The sequence below is a fragment of the Protopterus annectens genome, chromosome 8.part0 (genome assembly GCF_019279795.1).
Source record: "Protopterus annectens isolate FY-2018-M chromosome 8.part0, PAN1.0, whole genome shotgun sequence".
In the NCBI taxonomy this organism is placed as follows: Eukaryota; Metazoa; Chordata; order Ceratodontiformes; family Protopteridae; genus Protopterus; species Protopterus annectens.
The window spans coordinates 1,362,886,047-1,362,907,121 of record NC_056741.1 but is presented as its reverse complement, the minus strand read 5'-3'; the positions used below and the strand labels follow the sequence as shown (position 1 = coordinate 1,362,907,121).

General features: G+C 42.7%; 1 protein-coding gene across 1 annotated transcript in view; it reads left to right on the top strand.

Moving 5' to 3' along the window:
• Positions 1–21,075, top strand: part of HYOU1 (hypoxia up-regulated 1) — a 1,290,196-nt gene that overhangs the window by 1,051,933 nt on the left and 217,188 nt on the right. The window contains exon 16 of the mRNA XM_044079444.1: positions 1,023–1,184. Coding sequence (XP_043935379.1) covers positions 1,023–1,184 — 162 coding nt within the window. The remainder of the gene's footprint in view (positions 1–1,022; positions 1,185–21,075) is intronic.

Below are 21,075 nucleotides of genomic sequence, written 5' to 3'. Positions count from 1 at the left end.
TTTTATCTAAACAGAACGGCTGGTCATAGGCAATCCGACCAGTTGTTTATTTCCTTTGCTAAATTTAATTTGGGCAAGCCAATTTCTAAAGTCTCTCTGTCTCGCTGGATTTCACAGTGTATCTTATTGGCTTATCAAGCTTGAGGAAGGCCGCACCGGAGGGTGTACACACCCATTCAACCCGGTCAGTATCTACCTCGGCAGCCTTTAAGGCTAGGATTCCTCTAGATGATATTTGTGCAGCAGCCACGTGGGCTTCATCTCATACTTTTATTTCCCACTATAAGTTGGATCTTGCATCTAGGGTAGAGCATCCTTTGGCTCCGCGGTGCTCGGAATATCCTTCCATGATGGCCGCCCAAGATTCAGGTAGCTGGGGACTCTGTCCCACAGGTTGCAGACAAATGAATCTCCTACTTCAGATTTAGAAGTTATGTACTCACCATAACGTTCCATCTGAGTAGGTGTATTCATTTGTCTGCAACCATCCCGCCCTCCTATCCCCCTGGCCTTTCAGTTTCCTGCATATTATGTGTTACCCTTTTCAGGGTGTTCTTGCTGTTGGCAAACTCGATCTGAGGTCATGAGGGTAGAGCAGGGCATTATGGGTGAGGGGAGGAGCTGAGAGCTTGGATCCATAGCTGGTAAACCATGCCGGTTCGGATCCGATATCGGATCCATAACCCACAGGTTGCAGACAAATGAATACACCTACTCAGATGGAACGTTATGGTGAGTACATAACTTCTAATTTCTTCCTTCTTGCTTTGAGATCCATTTCTATTGTATTTCCTTCTGGGGCATATATGTAATGAATGAAGTCTGATTGATTGTTCTGTCCTTGTATAGTTTCTTAATTTGGCAATCTTTTGTATGTGTGGAAGTGACTGAAGTTCTCTAAGGCAGATTTATTGTAATCTTGATACAAGACTGTGCGTCTCTGCTGTCAGGCCAGTTATTTCATATTTAGTGTGAATGTTTCTTTTGGGTGCATTCAGAATTAAACTGGTTTTGATTCACAGGAGGAAGAGGAGGGCCCTAATGAAGCAGAAAAGGAGGAGTCAAAAGAAAAAGAGAGTAGTAAACCTGAAGAAGCTAATGAGGAAAAAAAAGGTGAAGGAAAGTCCGAAGAGTCTCAGACTGAGGGAGAGAAGTCTGAAAAATCAGAGAAGGCAGATTCTCAGGTAAGGTTCCACTTATGGCCCTGCTGTAGCATATTAGGAGAGCTAGATGTAGCTGTTTAAGCTTTAATTTCTTTCTGTTTATCCATTGTCTACTTATTTTCAGGTTTGTTTGTTGTTCTAACTTCACTTAGTCCTTTACTCCACCTCCTTCCCTGCATGTCTAACACCTACCTTTTTTGAAGCTTGTCTGTACTATTAATGTCATCCTTTAAAAAGAAGTTTCTAGAGCGTGTCTCCCAACAGGCTGATAGTGATAACCCAAGTTCAGTATTTGCATTTGCAAAAGCACACTTTTATTGAACTCTGTTTCAGTTTGTTGCAAATCAGCTGCCTTCATTATGAGTTGGGCTACAACACTTGCCTTTGATGTATTCTTTATAGATCTAGCCTCAAGTTATGATTATATAGTACAAAGGAAAAAAAATCTGTACTTTGATTGGTATACTCCTAGAGGCTACCAACACACTCGCATAAATTCTATTGCTGTCTTGCAAATTTTTTAGCTTAATTTTAAGCATTGTTGTGCATTGATAGTCTGTAAGAGGAGCACCATGTTTCTTTTCATTGTGTCTTGCAGCTATTGGGGAGTTAAATAGTACTGCTTTTATTAGGCTTGTACAGACGTAATCAAAACTATAGTCCAAACCTAAAAGCCTAGTTGTGAGAAAGCAGATGTTTTTATCTGAGTGAAACTGTGATTCTATTTTATGGGGCCTTCTGCAGCAGTCAATCCTTGAGAGACCCTTTCCTTGGCACACTTTCAGGCCGTAACTCCTGTGTGTTGTGGCCATGGTGTTGCATGTTTCGTCTAGGAAAGTGCATCTGGCCCTGTACTACATAATTCTTTCATGCTGCTTACGTACGTAGTTCAAATCTCATTAGTGTCATGTGTTCTTGGAAAATCCTGTGGACAGTGCCATTGTAATCAAAACCTTCTAAATGACCTGTAGTCATAAGATCACCAAGTGTAATTTTTAGCAGCATTGTTTATACTGCCAAAGGAAGAAACACTTCTCAATGCCATATTTGTCAAATATTCATCTTTCCTACCAGGCAAAGTAGTAGGAGAAGGTCTGAGTATGGGAGATAGCCTGGGCAGGGATTGGCAGAATAATTCATTGCTTGATCCTAGCATGTCTAATAGGAGAAAGAAAGTATGAGAGTGGGAGGCTAGTCATTAACCAGAATTGTTTGCATTAAAGACTGCCGTTTTTGTGGTCTCTTTTCAAGCTGTGTGCTCTCCTTTGACTAGAGAAGAAATGACCTTGTCCCTGTAGTTAGTTGATAACTGAAATGGAGGCAGAGACATACATTTGGCTGCCAGTCTACAATGTGTGTGTTTGAACTTCGTGGGAATTGGCTTATTTGCTCGTGAATGTCAAGTCCCATGGAAAGTGCTCTGAATGCTAGAAATCAGTCCTGAGGAGTGTTCTTTTCTTTTCCACAAGTCCTTGCTTCTCTAGCAAGAGTTAAGGTACCCACTTAATGTCCCACACCCACTGGGCGCATGGTTATGCAGCATGTAGCTTTGGACCTACATGCTGTTTGTATGATGGGCTATGACCAAGCAGATGGGGTAGCAAACATTGAATATTAGTGTTTAATACCATAACAGGATCCTTTGTAGGTCTTTTACATTGGTGCACTTGTGATGCTTGAAGGAAACATGCCAACCCCTGTGGGAGAAATAGAAGGTTGGTAATATTCATTAGATCACTGCTGCAATAGCCATTACATATGGGATGTACCCTGCCAAGGAACATTGTACATCTGACAAATCTTTTCTTTAAAAATCTCTTTTAGTTAATACGGATTATCTGTTCCTGGTATGAAGATTCACAGTCTCTCTGTCCACAACCCTTTTCCCATTTTTGCACATAGGTTTGGGGTGTCAATTCAACAATGACAATCATCTAGAGGCAAGGTTTACACCGCCGAGTGGCTAGCCCTGCCCCAGTAGTTCTTTCTACACCACAGCACGTATGGCCAATTTAGTATGTCCATTCCATCTACAGCATATTTTTGGAATGTGGGAGGAAACCGGAGCACCAGGAGGAAACCCAAGTGATCAGAGGGAAGACATGCAGACTCCACACGCAAGGCACCATCATTCCAGGGTTCCTTGTTACGTTTTTTTAGATGGGTATCTTAATCTTGTAATTACCCTTTCTACCCTTCTATCATGAGACCCAACTCAGAACTCAACTGAAGCAAACAGTCCAGCAACCATAAAAGTTCAACTAGAAAAGAAAAAGCAGCAAAATGCACTGTGTGCAAAATTCCGTCTCTGTGTCTTGGGAATTCACCTCTATTCAACGCTCATAACAGTCCACAACACCTTCAATGAAACCAAGTAGAAGTGAACAAAAGTTTATTGTAATGCCAACAAACAAAGAATGGTTAAGCACTTTCATTTGAATAAAACAATATTGTATCAAGATGTTCTTCATTCCACATTGCTGCAGTCCTAACTATTGGGTAGTCCGCTGTCCAGTCGGCCCGAATACCAAAGTAGGGTACTAATGCGCATGACCGACGTCATATCCTCAGTCTTTTTTGCCGCATGGTCCGATGCAGAAGCAATTTTGCGAGTGCAGGTTGGCGTTCTGAAAGTTTCTGAAGTCAGAGTTTCAGACCGAATCAAAGTTGGGGAATATTTTGGTTTTTCTTGCCTCAGTATTTAACCGGATGTCAGAAAAAGTGAATAACTGTATTTCTTGTGGGAAACAGATACCTCATAGGGATTACCATACTTTGTGTATACCTTGTTTAGGGCCTGAGCACGACGTTGTTGGATGCCGCTCTTGTGCTAGATTTAACAAACGCACTATTAAGAGAAGGTTAGACTGTGCCAGGTTAGTTTTTGGGAAGCATTGTAATTATAAAATGCTGCCGGATGCTCCCCGCGCCGCAAAAAAAAGCGCAAGGACAAAGCAGCAAAGCCTAGGTGGAAGAACCGACAGTCCCGGACGGCGGTTCTTTAGAAGGCTCAGTGGAGCCGGAGGTTCTGCCAGGAGTTTCTTTGGAGTCTCAGGGAGAGACTTTACTGTTACAGGATGTGTCCTCTCAGGAAGTAGGCCAGGCTGAGGGGCTTCTCAGGTGGCTGTTCTTCCCTCTCTTCCTAAGGTGGTTAGAGCCTCCCTTCTGTTTCCAAGGCTTCTTTGAGAGGCAGGCCAAGTTTAGCTTCAGTGGGGGTTTCTCCTAGTGCTTCAGGGTCTTTGCCTAAGAAACATATGCTTAAAATGGCAGAGGATTTGATTACTATGATTAGAGGTTCTATGCCCCTCCTGATAAGAGGCCTAGGGTGGAACCTGAGTTTGAGAGTTTTGAGCAATGTTCGAGGCTTCTGAGTCTTCGGCTGAAGACTTGCAGGAGTATCCTCCTTATTCTGATTCTGATGTGGATGATTCTACTCCTTCAGCTTCTCCTCCTGAGGATTTTTCATTTTCAGAGACTCTGCATTCCATGAGGGAGCATTTTAAATGGGAAGGTCAAGATTTCTCTGATTCCAGGAAGAGGCTTAGGGAATTCTTGTTTTACCCCAGCATAGGCCTTTAGCTATACCTCCTGTTCTGAATGTGGTGGAAGATGTTGCAGAGGCTTCCCTGAATCCTGATTCTTTGCCTCCTGCCCCAGTTAAACCGGATAGCTACTATAGGGTGCCTGAAGCTCATAAGTATCTTTTAAGAGTCCTAGGGCAGACCCGAAACTGTCTCTCAGGGGCCTAAAGGTGTGAAGGCCTCTGTTGTTAAAAATCCTGTTCCTCCTGATAAAGAGGCAAGGGCTTTGGATAGATGGGGAAAGAAAGTGTATACTTCTTCCACTTTAGCCATGAGGGGGTTGAATTGTCAGTTTCACATGTTAAAATATCAGAATTATCTCCTTTCACAATTGAAATCTAAGGTGGATGCTCTGGCAGAAGGTATTGAGTGTAAAGAGTTGCAGGATTTAGTTCATGTGTCTGAACAGGTGAGTAAACATTCCTTGCAGTGTGGTTTTGATGCTGTGCAGGCCTCGAGGGTGGCTGCCACTGGTTCTGTTCTTAAGTGGGCAGCCTGGTTGAGGGATCAGAATTTAGCTGAGCATGTTAAAACAAGGATTTTGGATGCTCCTTTTACAGTCTGATGTGTTGTTTGAGCAGTTTTAAAGAAAATGGAGGACAAGGCTAAGTCTATGCAAACTGTTAAGGATTTTTGCAGGTTCAGCCTCCAAGTTTAGTAGAAATTGGCCTACTAAGGGATGGACATATCCTGCTTATGATTCCCAGTCTAGGGGTAGGTCTAGCAGAGCACAAGGTTCTTTAGGCCTAGAACAGGAGTTCACCTGCTCAGTCTTCTGGTGAGGGCAGGGAAACAGACCCAATGACAGCTGCCAGTACATTCTCGCCTGGCAGCACCTTTGGGAGGAAGGCTGGCTCTTTTCAAAGAAAATTGGGATTTAATTACCCAAGACAGATGGGTTTTGGATATCATTCACCACGGTTACAGGTTTTATTTCCATACCTTGCCTCCTTTCAAAGGCATGCCAGACATTCCTCCTCTACAAAGAAAAGAGGCTCACAAGCAAATTTCTCTGTTGCTCCAAATAGGGGCCATTCAGCCAGTTCCTGTGCCAGAAAGGGGCCTAGGATTTTATTCTCGCCTGTTCCTAGTACAAGAAGGGGAACACGTGGAGACCAATTTTGGATTTATCTATCCTCAACACTTATCTGGACATTCCCAAGTTCAAAATGTTAGCTTTTACCTCTGCTGGGCAAAGATCACTGGATGGTAACTTTAGATCTCAAGGAAGCTTACCTTCATGTGCCTATCAGACTAAGTTGCAGGAAGTATCGAGCTGGAAATTCTCATTATCAGTTCTCTGCATTGCCCTTTGGCTTATCTGTATTCACAAAGGTTCTGGCTCCAGTGATAGCTTACTTCAGGTTAAAAGGAATTCAAATCTATCCTTACTTGGACGACTGCCTGATTCTGGCTCAAGAAAAGGAAGACCTTTTACAGCATTTGGAATTTGTGATAGCAGTGCTAAGATGCCTAGGGTATTCTGAAATAAAGTCCAGTCTAGTACCCTCTCAAGACATGTGCTTTCTGGGTGTGAGACTGAATACAGCAGCCCAGATGGCCTTTTAACCCCGGACAAACAAAAGAATCTTTCCAGTTACTTCCATCACCTATCTCTTCAGTCCGGCTGACTGCAAGGACAGTCCTTCAAGCCTTAGGGTTCATGGCATCTTGTATTCTGGTGCTTCCCAATGCCAAACTGCATATGAGGAAGCTGCAATGGTATCTCAAAATGTATGGACACAGCACTGCCAGGATTTGGACACTGTCATTCAAATAATACCTTGCATTCAAAAGGAATTTTGTGGTGGGCTCAGGAATGTCACCTAAACAAGGGACTCTCTGTGACCCGCCAGAGAGTCAGATTCTAACGACAGATGCCTCAGACATTGCTTGGGGAGCTCATCTAAATGGAAAGTGGATACAAGACAAGTGGCCTGCCAGACTACAGCATCTACATATCAACATGAAAGAGATGTTAGCAGTCCAGTTTGCATTAATGGCTTTCAAGGAGTTACTTCTTCCAGGGCAGGTGTTGATTCTAACAGACAACACAACTGTCATGTGGTACATCAACAAACAAGGGGAACACATTCTTACCCGTTGTGCAGGCAAGCAATGATTTTATGGGAGACTGCTCAGCTTGCAACTAACTCTTCAGGCAAGGTTTCTGCCGGGGCACAGAACTCCTTAGCAGATGTGTTAAGCAGACAAATCATGGATCCCCACGAGTGGAAACTGGATCTTCGTGTATTTCAAAAATTGACAGTGTCATGGGGAACTCCAGACATAGATCTGTTCGCTTCTCCACTAAACCACCAGCTGCCAAAGTTTTGCACAAAGGGGTTTCATCACACAGTTTGGAAAGTGGATGCTCTGTCTTTCAGTTGGAAAAATCTTCATGTGTATGCCTTTCCACCTCTGCCTCTTCTCCCAAAGGTGCTCCTAAAGGTCAGACAAGACAAGCCAAGGATGATTTTAATAGCTCCAGATTGGCCTCGGCAACACTGGTACCCATTACTGAGGAGTCTGGTAAGGAAGCCTCCATGGCCTTTACCTTTGATTCCACACCTGTTGTCTCAGAGGGACAGTCACCTGCTCAATGTCAAGCTTCACTCTCTTCATCTAACAGCCTGGCATATTCTGTTTTGAAACACAGCAGGTCTCAACTTCCTCAACAAGTTTTAAATGTGATTATGGAAGCCAGAAGACCTAGTACAAGGAAAGTGAAATGGAAGAGGTTTTTATTCTGGAGTGCAGCTAACAATTTGGAGATTTCAGAGCCAAATTTGAGTGTGGCTCTTCAATATCTTACTGAGTTATTGGACAAAGGTTTGTCTTTCTCTTACATTAAGATTCATGCTGCAGCAATTTCAGCTCACTATGATTGTGACCCACCATTGTTTATCCTTTGTTCAAGCAATTTCTTAGAGGGGCAAAGAATATAAGACCCCAATGAGAGCTCCTACTCCTGCTTGGGATCTCAATTTTGTGTTGGAGAAACTTACTCTACAACCTTTGAGCCTCATGGCTACTGCTGAATTGAAATACTTGTCATGGAAGACTGCTTTTTGTTGGCCATTACTTCTGCAAGAAGGGTTTCTGAATTGCAGGCCCTTATGGTAGAGCCTTTTTGATTTTTCATAAGGATAGGGTATCATACTAATCCTTCCTTTATGCCTAAGGTGGTTTCTAGTGTGGCTTTAAACCAAACTATTCATTTGCCTACTTTTATGCAGACCCCCAAAATAAAGGGGAAAAGATTTTGCACACTTTAGATGTACACAGGCAATTGTGTTATTATTTAAGCAGGACTAAGGATTTTAGGCAGTCTCAGCAGTTGTTTGTTTCTTTTGCTTTGAGTTCAGGGCAAGCCTGTGTCAAAACAAACTATTTCTAGGTGGATTGGGTTTTGCATTGCATTTTGTTATTCCCATCATGGCAAGGAGATTCCAGCTGGGATTAGGCCTCATTCCACTAGGGCTACTGCCACTTCAACAGCATTTCTAAGGGGTGGCAACTAAGGATATTTTGGAGGCAGCTACTTGGAGTTCAGTGCATACTTTCTCTAAGCATTATCACCTTCCTCTCTACTCTAAGTCTAGGGCTGGTTTTGCCACAGCTATTTTGCAAGGCATGTTGTCAGCTCCTGCTTCCTTATGATTTGCCAGCCTCCCTTACCTCTGCTTTGGGATTCTACCCAATAGTTAGGACTGCAGCAATGTGGAATGAAGAACATAGTACAGTTTTGTACCTACCATAAATGTAGATGTTCGAGGATCCACATTGCTGCAGTCCATTACCCTCCCTCCTTCCCTCTGTGTTTAGGGGTGGTTGTGTAGGTGTGGTTATATTCTGGTAATTTTGTATTTATTGTACATATTTTTGGTGCAGGTATGTTTGGAGTTTTTGGTTTTGGCCTTGTCTTTTTAGGGTCTTCTGACATCTGGGGCAAGAAAAGACTGAGGATATGACGTCGGTCATGCGCATTAGTACCCTGACGTACTGACGTCAGTCTAATGCCCTGACCGGCCAGCCATATACTTTGGTATTGACTGGACAGCGGACTACCCAATAGTTAGGACTGCAGCAATGTGGATCCTCGAACATCTACATTTATGGTAGGTACAAAACTGTACTTTTGGCCAAGTTTTCTTGTTTAGGGGAGTAGTAGTTGTAATTTTTACGCCTGCCTGCTAAACTTCTGCATCTCCTAATTGTAAGCACTCTCATGTAAGCCTTCAGGAAACATACTACTTTTGTGTATGGCTGTATTTCTTGGTGCTTTTCTGGACACTGGAACATCAGAACTGGTGCCTTTGGTGTTCTCTAGTGACAGCAACAAACTCCTAACAAGTTTGAGTTCTTCCTTATCTACAGGATCCTGCTGCTGCTTCTGAATCTTCCATATCTCTTTGCTGCCCTTCAGATGTTGAAAATTGTGACCTAGGACATATAAAGAGCGAAAGCCAGGCTTTAAAATGTGCAAACTTTGTGAGCATAAAGTACCACCACGATCCCCATGAGCTGTGTTTGGTCTTCTTAGGGACTTCACATGTAAGAATTTTAGTTCCCATACCCTTGCTGAACGCAGAAACAAGCTTGTAATTAAAGGCATTCAGTCTTCTGACTCTGCAGTGATAGGCTGTAGTGCCACTGACCCGAGAAGAAGTGGAAGACAGATGATCAGCCTGTCTTAGAAGACTCATCCACTAGAGTCTCTACCTGTTTTCCCAGGAGAAAGCGACTTGCAGTGTGGCCACTCCAACCAAGCCATCCTCTCCTTGCTTATAGGAATCCTTGAGTACTGTAGAAGACTTTAATGCAGAGACTGCATGCAAATAGTTTTTGCTTGAAAAAGGAGCGCTCCAGAGCGCTTTTAAGATCTCCCTCAGTAGCTTCAGTTCACTTTCACAGATCCCTCAGAGCTCTTGCTGATTGTGAGCACATGATGTTGGCCTTTGTTGAGGTCCAACTTTAGTACATCTGTCTTGGCCTCTCCTCCATAAGCCTCTGCATCAACAATAGGTGTTTGTTTGATATCAGCATAGACCTCAGTCTCTTCTGCTCTAATAGTTCTGGCCCCAAGTATTACAATGGATTCCACGCAGCAGAAAGGTACTATTCCTAGTACCTTTGTACCCATTGTATCAGCAGTACAGATTATGCTCTAAGATACTGCAGAAATTGGACATTTGAACAGGTCTAATTTTCTGAGGACCAGAGGTGTACTAGGCCTTTAATGTTGAGATCTGGAGGTTATTCTTCCCAAGGAAGCTGAAAGACTTCCGCCTCAGTTCCCCAGGAAGAGTGTGTGTAAGCATGTGGACTTCCCTGTCAGGGACTCTCGGGTGCAGATATAAATGGAGGATGTGCCCTTCATTGAAATATTGGAGATAAGGCAGAAGAGATTATGGCCAGTGGACGCCACTTTACCCAAGGAGCATATCTTACAGGAGGACTATAATTCTTCTCCCCTAGCAGTGTGTGTAGTGCCTCCCAGGCAAGGGGGTCTTTATGGTCTGTCACAAAACATAGAAGGAACCAGATGTAGTTGAACCCATTCCAAGAAAGCCAGATAATAGTCCTTTGTACCCCCAGAGGCAGGCCATACTGGGGCAAGGGGCCTCTTGTTGACTCCATAGTGGTAGCTGCAGCTGCCAAGAACGACTTCCCAGAAGGATATCCAAGCTATCATTCCCCCCTAATTAAGATTCCAGGATGATGGATAGATTAGGGAAGAGAGTCTGTGTCCAGTACAGAAGCAGCCTTAAAGGAGGTCCAGAGCATCCTCAATATGAGGGCAATCTAAGAGATCCCACCAAACCAGGGACTACTGTAGATTCTTTTTAGGGCCCCAAAAGACCAAGGACCTGAGGCCAGTATTCAGTCTAAGTCAGCTCAACTGTTTTGTAAAGGATGGTCACAGTGCAGTCTATACTGCTGTGCGTTCAGTTGATTGGATGTGCTGTTTAGGTCTTAAGGATGCTTAAGTTACACACACAGAGGGACAAAGCATTGAGAAAATTTTTTCACTTCCAGGTTGGGGCCAATCAGTTTCAATTTTAGGCCCTACTGCCTGGTCTTACCACAGCCCCCTTGGTGTTCATTAAATGGATGGCTGCAGTTACGGCTCACATGCAGCTTCTCAGGCTATGGATTTTCCTGTACTTGGACAGTTGACTGCTGGCATTTCTTTCTATGGATCAACTTGTTCTAGTGCGATAGTACTTGCTCTCAATCTGCTTCTCTTTGGGATCACAGTAAACGCAACAAGGTCCAAATTGGTACCCTCACAAGATTTGATTTTTATAGGCTCATGGCTGGAAACTTAGAGGCAATTAGCAATCCTTTCACAGGACAGAATTTCCACTAATTTCTGAGGTCTCGTTTCTACTCCAGCAAGATCAGCCATCAAAAGCCATGGTCTTCAAGGTACTGAAACTAATGGCTACCTCAATACAAGTGGTTCCCATGCCTGGCTTAATATGTGAATTTTGCAATGAACACTTGTGGTAAAATGGGATCAGTCCTTTCAGACAATGTGTCATAGGATCAGGTTGTCTTGGGTCATTAGAGCCTAATCTGGTTGGACGAATTGACAAAATCTATTGACTGTATCACCAGTCACCAAACATTTACTGATCACTTCTCTAACCACTGATGCATCTTCCCTTGGGAGGCAGACCTTTCTCAGACAAGATTGTATAGGGTTCGTGGAGCACAGAGGAGGCCTCTACACATAAATGAACTAGAGATTAGAGCAGTTTTGCTAGGGTTGCAGGCATTCCTGGATATGCTCCTCTGGGTGCAGTTGCCAACATTAAAGCAGTATAGCAGTGATATGATATGTAGACAAGCAAAGGAGAACCCAGTCTTATCCACCATGCAGAGAAGCAGTTAGAGTATGGGAATGGACAGTAACCTCACAGCGCTTTCTAACAACACACACACTTGGATTTGCCAGTATAATTGAGGACAAACTGAGCGGACAGATACTGCTTCAACACAAGTCTCTCGGCAGCAGAGTAGCACACAGCATGTTCAAGAAGTGAGCAAGACCTTACTGAGATCTTTTTTGCTTTGCTATTCAACACCAGATGCGCTTACTACTTCATTGTAATTCCTCAAAGACAGACACCCAGAAATGCACTTTCTTTATGATTGGGCCCCTGGTCTACTCTGTTTATCCCCCCTCTATCCCTTTTTACCAAGGCTGTTGCAGAAAGATAAAACTTGCAATGCTCAACTCATTCTCATACCACCTTTCTGGGCCAACCAGACTTAGTTTTCCTTGCTGTTGCCTCAGCTGTAGAAACCCTTTCTTCCACAGAGCTGTGCTCTAAGAAGCCCCTGTCCGGACAGCCTCATCCACTCAATGACTTTGCCTAAGTAATGGCCATGAACTTTCATTTCAGTCCGGATGTCATTAAACTCATTTTCTCTCAGAAAATCTCAACCAGGAGAGAGTGTACAAGAGAAAATGGAAAACATTTTCAGTATGGGCTGATGACCGAAATCTTTCACCAACTTCCACACCATTGGAAAAAGTGTTGACCTTTTTAACTAAACTGTTCAACAAAGGAGTGAGTTGCCCTTCAGTTAAGGTACATGTAGCAGCAATTTCCTGTTATAATGGTTTTTCAACTCTTTCCCTGACTGCACACTGATTGTATATATGGTCTTCATCAAAGGTATTTCTCATTCCAGGTCTTCAGCTGTTGGACCAGATGCTATTTGGGATCTGAACTTTGTGCTTTTGAGAGTTTGAGACCTGTTTTGAACTATCAGGTTCGATGGATAGCGCACTCTTATTGCGGAAAACTGCCCTTTTGTGGTCGTTATTACTTCAGTAAGAGGACTCTTGAGTTTCAAGCTCTGTCTTCACAATAGCCCTACATCATCTTCCACCAGGAATGGTTGTTTGTAAGGACAAAGCAATCCTTTATGCCCAAAGTAACCACTGAATAATTTAAACTAGTACATTTACTCGCCAGTGTTCTTTCCCAAGTAGCCTAAGAAAAGGAGTGTAGTCAGTGCTGCAGTACTGATTCTTAGGTCTTCCTGCCATAACCAGCCTGATTTTCCAGTGTCTTTACATCATCCCTAGCTAGCGGAAGTCTGAAGACCAACATCTAGATGTCAAAGTACAAGAAGAGCATCTGGTACCATCTTCAATTCTTTCTAACCATGCAATCCGATGAGCTTCATTTGTGCTCAGTGTGACGCCCCACCACTGGATGATTAATCAAAGAGCCTCAATCCTCATCACTGGTACCAGTGGAGGACATACTGTGTGTGTAGTTATCATGTCAGTGTATTTCCAGGTGCAGCAATTTCTCTTAAGCGCAAACAGTCAGTCCGGGGCTGGTTTCTTCACATCCCTATTGACTCCCCACTGGCAAAGCTATAGAATTGAGATCTCAGCTGAGTGGCCAAGCCGAGACCTCCAGCACCCTCTGTGTCCAGCCAGAGCTTCTTGTCTTTGCCCAAGTAAGTGGCGCACACACACCGAGGTTTGATTTATACATATTTATACACACATACCTGGAAAAGGCTGGCACAGGTTTACTAGTTATGCCCCCCTTTACCCAGACTATAAGGTAGTTATCACTGCCACTAGCCCACTCCTTATCAGCTACTTTAAGGCCCTTAATGGGTATCCAATCTTACTGTGTAATATTAATACACATGGTAGTTTGACCAAGAGCAAGGCTATTAGGAGTGGCCTACACAGTGTCACCAAATAAATATGCAAGTATTCTCAAAACTTGTATATCTCTAGATTAGTGATGGCAAACCTATGACACGTGTGTCAAAGGTGACACAGCAGCATTCACCAACACCCAAGTTACCAAAGAAACTTGAATGAACAAAATATGACCCTGCATGTATTTATTAAAAATAAACAACAAAAAAGTAATTCATTGTTATCAAATCAAGTGCAATGTGTTCCATATTTTTTCACTTCAAAATTAATAGGGTAATTTTTTGGTGCACTGTTTTAAGCCCAATTATCAGTGCGCATTTCATTTTCTCTGTTGTAAGTCACTGATTTTTTTCTTCTACTTTTTAATACACACAGAAGCACACATGATTGGACTGTATTTTTCTAAATAAACGAATATGTAAAGAATTGTTTCTCTTTTGTCAGATGGGTTTGACATGCCAGCAGAGTCGAGATAGCTATTTTCCGAATTTTTAACACGAGCCCAAAATGTTTGCCATCACTGCTCTAGACAGATCAGCCACAATGAAAGGTTTAAATATATTTAATAATAAATAATAAAAGAACAAGGCAATACTAAATATATATTTACAGTTACATCAGAGTTCAAAACCACAGGAAATATTTAAAACAACATTACAGGGACAGTATCAAATAAAGAAAAATATCTAAATTAAGTTTTGCTATATTCCTGACTTGTATCCAAGAGAGTTGCACTGTTCTTAGAAGCTTACTTCATCAGAGCAAGGCAGATGTGATGAATGGATCTTCTCTAGTTATTGCTGTCAGGTCAAAGATGGAATACAGAATGCTGTCTCTCTCTCAGAGAGAGTTCTCAAATTAATATCTCAAATATTACTGCTGGGCTAGCTTGCAGAATGGCATCATCTCTTGTCATCTGACTTCTAGTCCCAGGCCCCAAACAACCACTGATGGCAGTTGGTAGCATTTAACATCTACCTGTAAAAATACATAGACAAGGGCTTTTCCTCAGATCTTTAGCAAAATGCTGGAAGTCATAAAACACTTTCAAGAATATACAGAAATCCTCTCAGCACAGCCTAGACTATAAAGTAATTTAACTTCAGCTATTTTTCTAAAATTTACTAGACTGAGATTAACCTCCTGTATCCCAGTTTCCACTGTTAAAATACATACAGCTAAACAGTTACAATAGTGCATGTACATTTTTGTTCTTTTCCAGTAGGGTACACTGTGGATGCATTTCAAGCACTTTGCAAAAAACTTTTCAACACACTTCTGTACTAGCAGTTTGCTATACACATGACATACAGTTCTAATACATTTGTTACACAAGCATCTTGTATAGATCATGTTGATATTCACAAATGACGTATAATTGTTTAAAAAATTCCAGATAGCTATACTGGCAGTATCTCCATTTGTCACACTCAGTACTGTAGCAGTCTGTCTGTCTGCTCTTTTGTCCATGAAACCTTCTTCCAGTCAGGTTGGGGAATTTTCTCTACTAATTTAATGTTCAAAAATGTCAACAATTGCTTGAAGTGTGGGAAGCAAATCCAGTATAAAGATTTTCACTCATATTGTCTGTTCTGCTTGGGGGCTCAGCATGACATCTATAACTGTCCTGACTGCAAAATTCCATGTAAAAACTCTCAAACGTAGGACTGAGGTACCAACTGCCCATATGGAGTCCTCTTTGGCTTCCTCTGTGGCACTGCAGTCCACTGCTACCGCAGGGCCTTCATAGACTCCAGCATCCACTAACTTCATTCCAGTAATCCAAAAACGAGGAAAAACAGTGCCCAAACCGTGAACACCAGTAGTCTCCAAAAAGGCACTTCAGAACAACTTTCCACACCAAACCGGGATAAAGACAAATTTTATTAAGCAAAACACTACCACATAAACACATTAATGTTTCACCATATTTTTATCCACAGTTTCAAACTTCATCAGGTGTAAAACAACAGTAAAGAGTGAATCGGTTTACATATGAATTGCCATTAGACCAGTTCCCTAATTAACCAATGAAACTTCTTAAATGAATAATTAAAATATTCCATTTAAAATATTTCAAATTGAAAATAAATGAAATAAAAAATCTTATCCTCTTTAATACCTAAAACATACAAATTTAAGCCACATTAAGAAATATATATAGGCTTGTAATATATGTTAAAAATATGTATTAAAAACATTTGTATATTAAACTGTTAAAAGGCACATTTAAATCCATTATCCTCTGGCTCTCTTAAGTGGTCATATCTTTATTACTGTGTGTGTGTGGGGGGGGGGGGTCTACTTCAGTAGACCGAAATCCCACTTGCCTGACTTTCAAAAGACCGAGACGAAAAACCCGAAACTCCAGAAGACCGACTGCTTGGAACACCGACAGATCACTTTGCTTAAGTAACCGCTCGCCCAACCTTATGTTTACAGTCTCTTAATTTCCAATAAAAGAAATATGTCAAGAAGCCAAAACAAAAGTTATGTACTTAACGGAACATTGGACTTCTCTGTTCTGTGCCTGGACACTGGAACATCAGGACTGGTGTCTGACATTCTCTAGTGATGGCAACAAACTCTTCACAAGCTCAGGCTCTTCCCGTAACTCCCTGCTGCTGTGCTGAATCTTTCAGATTGAGCATGCCAACATTTAGCCCAAACAGCTACGTATTAAGTAGAGAGACAAGACAGTTAAATGCAAGTGAAACTAGAGACCGCTTACAGTGCAGCAATTTGGAGGGTGAGCTTGTCTGGTGTCCAGAGAAATCTAATGCTCCAGTAAGTACATGACTACTTTGGTATATATTGGGTCCTATATAGACACTGTAGTATCAAGACAGAGTTCCTAGCTAACATGGGAGCCTTAACCAGCAAACCTTTATAAATGGTCACCCCAAAAAATACTGTTTTCTAGAAAATGCTCAGCAAAGGTATGGAATGAAGACCAAGTAGCTCCTGCTATCTCATCAACTGGAAGGCTACATAGAAATGCTGTGGAAGTAGCTTGAGCCCAAACCAAGTGTGCCTTTGCTGGGATGGTTACTTGTCTGCTGCAGCTATGTAACAAAAAGAAAAGCAATCTGAAATCCATTTTGCCAATATGATCTAGATAATTTTTGACGAGGTCTAACAGCCGAAAAACTGACAAAGCTGTTCATCTTTTCGGAAAGCCTTTGAGTGATCCAAGCAGAACCTTAACTGTGTATCTCAAGACAATGCAACAGGTCTACTTTATAACAGCAAACGATCAAAAGATCGAACGCTGTTATATCGACCCCGTAAAAGTCGAAAACTCAAAAGAGTATACAACCAGAACAGCGATTTCTTTCTCAGGGAAAGAAATCGCTGGGCCGGCTGTCCAGGTTGTGCTGTTTCCTCCACTGTAGTGTGATGTCGGAGTTGGTATATTTAAGTAGGGGGTGTGGGGATCAAAGCCCCCCACATAAAATAGTGTTTAGTGTGTTTTATTATGGTTTTTTTTTTTTTTTTTTTTTTTTTTTTTTTGGCCAACAGCGATTTCTTTCCCTGGGAAAGAAATCGTCGTTCTGGTTGTTCGCTCATTTTAGTTTTCGACTTTAAGGGGTCAATATAACAGCATTTGATCTTTTGATAATTCGTTGTTATAATGTAGACCCAATGCAACAAGTACGCTACTTTCTTTAAAAGTTAAGATGAGTTGGGATGAATTGCTTAATAAAAAGCATGTGTGGATTGTTAAATTAGGTGAACTTTTTTCTCTTGGGTTAAATGAGTTTCTTTGATTGCATTAGTTGAAGGTGGGGGTGTGTCCTTAATTGTTGCTCTTTATATATTGTGACTTGCTTTTTGTTTTTTATAAGGAACTGATGAAGGCATGAGCCAAAACCGGTTTGGCCCTGTATTATTTTGATACTTTATTTTTGCATATTTAAGATATTATATTTTTACTATTGAAATTATTATTCACTGTTTGAGTTCTGGCCTTGCATTCCTGCCGTACTTGTGTAGCTTGACTCTTGCATGGTATTAGAAACCCAAATGACTTTGAGGCATTAAACCTAAGAGTAGTACTTTTGTAGAAAGTCTGTTCTAAAGTCATAGATGTCCATGTAATGAAACATTTTTGTTTCATTTGAGTCATTTTCTTGCAGTATGGGTATCTGTTGTATTTAAAGTCAGGGTGTGTTTCACTGTTGCAATCATCACACTTGGGTTATCTGCCTGCAGGTAGCCCTCAGTCAGCCCGAATACCAGGGTCTTGGGATTTCTGCATCGGATGCTGTCGCCTCTTCCATGACAGGTCATCAGGGGTATAAAACATGCAGCCAACACCATTACATCAGCTTTTCCTGCCGAGCGGTAGTCCGAAGCAGAAGCAGTTTGCAAGTGCCGGTCGGCCGCTACCTGAAATTTTCGTTTTTCGAGTTTCAGACCTGAAGTCTTCTAAAGCTAAGTACTCCAGTGGGGATCCTTTTTTCTTGCTCTAACCGATGTCAGAAAAAGTTAACAATTGTCTTACCTGTGGAAAGCAAATACCTCACAGATATTTTCATTCTTACTGTATCACCTGTTTAGGCGTAGACCACAATGTTCCTTGCTGTCGGCTTTGTGCCTTATTTAATGCCCGAACCATTCATCGTCAGGCTATCTTTGTTGCTAAATTCTTTCGCTGTCGTTCTCCGTATTCCGAAATGGCTTCGTTAAGCCTTCCAACTACCGATCTTCTGAAAAAACATCAAGACAGAGACAGACCGCATAGTTCCAAAACTGCCGACGGCTCTTCCGTTAAGCTAGTCGTCAATCTGCCAGTACTCAGTGAGGCACTTTCACAGCCCCTGATACCCGCTTCTGCAGATTCGCAGGCCTCTACTGAGACCCATTCGGAATCTGGTATGCCGCGAAATGCTGCCACGACTATGGAACCTGCTGATGTCTCTACCTTAGATGGGTCCGGAGCCGCTGTGCAGGCACCGGCTTCTGAGGGTGTGTTTAGGCCTTCCGATGGGCATATTAAACCGACTACTTCATTTTTGCCTAAAACTACAGAATTTCTCAGGCCCAGAGTTCGCATTATGCTTAGGAAACCGATGACCAAAATGCATTCTCAAGCTCCCATTCCTCACAAACAAATGCTTAGAATGGCTGAAGACCTTATTACTTTAATTAGGGGAAGCCAGCCTTCCCCCTCTAAAAGACAAAAAATTGATTTTCCTTCTGATTCTACAGACCATGAGTCCGATGACTTTGACCCCTGTGATTACCAGGACATGCCCTTATTCACCTATGAGGATTCAGATGCAGAGGATTCCATTCCCTCTGCCTCCCCGCCAGAGGACTTTTCTTTCGGTGAAACCTTGCATTCCCTAAGAGAGCATTTCCACTGGAAATGCCAGGACTATCCTCAGTCAAAAAAGAGAGACTGGAAATTTTTCGACTTGTTTCAGCACAGTCCTCTAGCTATACCCTCTGTCCTGGATATTGTACATGATGTCTTCTTGGAGTAAAGTCTTACTCCTGATACTTTACCTCCAGCTCCTAGAAAGCCTGACAGGTACTACAGAGTACCCGACCCTCACAAATTTCTCTTTAAAAATCCTACTGTGGATCCAGAGACCATTTCCCAGAGACCTAAAGGTATTAAGGCTACTACAGCCAAAAACCCTACTCCTTCGGACGGGGATTCTAGGGCTTTAGACAGATGGGGTAAGAAGGTGTATACCTCTGCAGCTCTTGCCATCAGGGCTTTAAATTGCCAGTTTCACATGTTGAAGTGCCGGCAGCATATTATGGAACTAATTAAACAAAAAATGTTGTTGATTCCTGATTGTGCAGAAAATAAAGATTTACAAGAGTTAATGCATTCTGCAAACCAAGTTTGGTAAACATACTTTGCAGTGTGGTTTTGATGCCCTAGAAGCATCTTGCAGGGCTGCTGTCACTGGGTCTGTTCTGAGAAGGCATGCTTGGCTGAAGGGACAAATCATGCCAGACTATATCAAAGCAAAATTACTAGATGCTCCATTAAATCAAGAATGTTTGTTTGGCACAAAAGCGGAAGTTGTTCTTAAAAAGATGGAGGAAAAAGCTAAATCTATGCAAACTGTTAGAGTTCTTACAGGTACAGCCACCTAGATTCAGTAGGCATTGGTCTTCAAAAAAGTGGTCCTTTCCAGTCCCTCCCAGGCCTTCTCAGTCCAAACCCAGGGTCAACAGACCACAAAGACTACAGACTCTCAGGGTATGTACAGATCTAAACAATGGACTGCTCCCACCTCAAAATCAGGGGGTGGTAAGCCACCCTCTTATGGAAAAAGTTCACAATGACTTCTCCTGCATCATGCAAAAAACGGAATACATTACCCAGGACCGTTGGGTCTTAAACATTGTATCCCAGGGATACAGATTCTACTTCCATTCACTGCCAACCCCAAGCGGATTGCCAGACCTTCCCCCAAACCTGTGGGCAGAGGCTCAAAAACAAGTACTTTCTCTTCACAGTATCAGGGCTATTCAACCTGTTCCAACAGAGCAAAGGGGACAGGGTTTCTACTCCAGACTGTTTCTGGTGCCCAGAAACGAAAATTCTTGCCCCCTATCCTGGATCTGTCAATTCTCAACACCTTCCTGGTGGTACCAAAGTTTAAAATGCTTACACTCCAACAGCTGCTACCTATGCTAGCCAATGACTCTTGGCTGGTCACCCTAGTTTTAAAAGAAGCTTATCTGCACATCTCCATAAGGGAGTCTTGCAGGAAATATGTACATTTCAGGGCATGCTGTATGCATCATCAGATGTTCTTCATCTCACATTGCTGCAGTCCTTACACTTGGGTAGTCCGCTGTCCTCGGTCGGCCCGAATATCAAAGTATTAGGCTGACGTCGGTCAAGGCGCTTAAGACTGACATCAGAACGTCAGGGTACAAATGCGCATGACCGACGTCATATCCTCAGTCTTTTTTGCCGCATGGTCCGATGCAGAAGCAGCGTTGCAAGTGCCGTTCGGCGTTCTGAAATTTTTCGAATTCGGAGTTTCAGACCGAGTCAAAGTTGGCTAAGTACCCGCTGGGGAATATTTTAGTTTTTCTTGCCTCAGTGGTTTACCGGATGTCAGAAAAAGTGAATAACTGTATTTCTTGTGGGAAACAGATACCGCATAGAGATTATCATACTTTGTGTATTCCTTGTTTGGGGCCTGAGCACGACGTTGTTGGGTGTCGCTTTTGTGCTAGGTTCAATAAGCGCACTATTGCGAAGGTTAGATTGTGCCAGGTTGGTCTTCGGAAGCGGTGCAATTATAATATGCCGCCGGATGCTCCGACGCCCGCTTCGAAGAAGCGCAAAGACAAAGCAGCTAAACCCAGGCAAGAAGAGTCGTCTGCGGACGCCGGTTCTTTAGAGGTGTCAGTGGAACCGGTGGTTCCGGAGGCTTCTCTGGAGTCCCAGGGGGAGACTTTGATATTGCAGGATGTGGCCTCTCTGGAGGCAAGTCAGGCTGAAGGGGCTTCTCAGGTTACTGTACGCCCCTCCCTTCCTAGGGTGGTTAGGCCCTCTCCTTCTGTTTCCAAGGCTTCTCCCAGAGGCAGGCCAGGTTTAGCTTCTGTTGGTGTCACTCCTAGTTCATCAGGTTCTGTG